General features: G+C 45.5%; 1 protein-coding gene across 1 annotated transcript; it reads right to left on the reverse strand.

Moving 5' to 3' along the window:
• Positions 1-821: 821 nt before the first annotated feature.
• Positions 822-1,404, reverse strand: LOC108356254 (uncharacterized; the record flags this gene model as incomplete). Its single annotated transcript, XM_017607372.1, has 1 exon — positions 822-1,404. A coding segment is annotated over exon 1 (583 nt), but the record flags the coding sequence as incomplete, so codon positions are not given.
• Between the last annotated feature and the right edge of the window lie 383 nt (positions 1,405-1,787).

A 1,787-nucleotide genomic window follows, 5' to 3' on the forward strand; every position in this document is an offset into this window, starting at 1 on the left:
CAGCGGGGAATAACAATTTCATTAATCGCGGGGAGATTTTCGCGCAGAGCGTTCCACTTATGGAAAGCGCCGGGTTTTACGTGCTCGTCCCATTCAGTTCCTTCCATCCATAGTTGTTGAAGGAGCATTTTAGCGGAAATCATGACTGGCCATCCTGCCGGGNGCGTTCCATTTTATGCCTAGCGTTTTTGTAGAGCTAGTGTCCTGAAACTGGAGAAAATCAACATCAAGGACCTCGGAATCTGGGACTGATTCCAGGATTTTTGTGTGATTTGAGGTGATTTTTCGAAGTGGAAAACCTGCAGATTTTAGGGCGTCTTTAACTTGGGTTAATGAGCTTATAGTGGACTGTATATTATGCCCGCCTGAGAGAATATCGTCTACGTATGTTTCTCGTAGGAGGATATTGCTGGCGAGTGGGAATTCGTCCTGACAATCCTGCGCTAACTGATGAAGCGTACGGATTGCCAGAAAGGGAGCGCAATTGACGCCAAAGGTGACTGTTTTCAGCCTAAAATCTTCTATGGGCTTATTTGGGGACCTACGAAAGACGATTCTTTGGAAGTCTTGATCTTCCTTGTGGACGAGAATTTGGCGATACATTTTTTCGATGTCGCCATTAAAAACGAACTTGTAGAGGCGCCATCGAAGAATGATGAGCATCAAGTCGTTTTGAAGGGTTGGGCCAGTGTATAGCAGGCCATTCAATGAGTTTCCCGAGTGCGATATTCTGGAAGAATTGAAGACTACGCGTACTTTTGTTGTTTTGCTGTCTGGTTTTATGACAGCGTGGTGCGGTAAATAAAAGGAGAAGTATTTACCGCCATTGATGACTTCTTGGGATGAGGTGGGCTCCATGTGGTCCATGGTGATGTACTTCTCCAGAACTTCTGAGTACCTTTTGCAGAGGTCAGGGTTTTTCTCCAGAGTCCTTTCGATGCTGATGTACTGATGCTGCGCTGCTAGTCGAGAGTGTCCTAGAGTCATGATGTCTGGGAGTTCGGGTTTGATGGGTAGTTTCACAATGTATCGTCCGTCTGTCTGCCGGATTGTTGTGCGTCGATACAGGTCCTCACAGAAGTCCTCTTCACTTGAACGGGGTTGCGTGACAGCTACTTCCTCCTGTTCCCAAAACTTCTTCAGCAGTGAGTTCAACGATTCCTCCTGGGGTTCGGTTACCTGGGTGGTAAAGGTGGAGATCCTCTCCTGGATTGGGCCGCTCAGAATCCATCCAAATATCATGTTCTGCGCTATGAGACTTCTGCTTATGTTTTGTTGCAGCCCTTGTCGGAGAATTCGGGGGATTAGGTCACTTCCGATTACCATATCTATTTTATTTGGGGTGAAACAGTTGGGATCGGCGAGCCTTAATCGTTTTATCTCTTCTAAGTTAATATAAGACATATTGGTTGTAGGTAGAAAATGAGTCAATTGGGGCAAAATAATGGCTTGGGTCTTTATTTTCTGGGCTCGATCTGCTGAGCAGAGTGTGATTTCGCACATTTTCTTTGAATTTTGTACCACCATTCCACCCATTCCAGAAATCTCGAATAGAGCATCTGTCATAGGCAAGCGCAAGAGTTTCTGNAGCGCAAGAGTTTCTGTATCCGGGATGATACAAACGTTTTTTGTGAGCCTTGATCCACCAGAGCGCGAATATTATGATATTCGCCATCACAATATATGGGTACTACCGCCGTTGGGAGGAGAGTAGTGACGTTAGTACTCGAAAAGTGATATGACACTTTATTTACGTCGTTTTTCTCTGGTGGCTTATGTGTCGCATA

The sequence above is a fragment of the Rhagoletis zephyria genome, unplaced genomic scaffold, assembly GCF_001687245.7.
Source record: "Rhagoletis zephyria isolate East Lansing unplaced genomic scaffold, Rhagoletis_zephyria_1.1 Rzeph_scaffold_56031, whole genome shotgun sequence".
NCBI classification, from domain to species: domain Eukaryota; kingdom Metazoa; phylum Arthropoda; class Insecta; order Diptera; family Tephritidae; genus Rhagoletis; species Rhagoletis zephyria.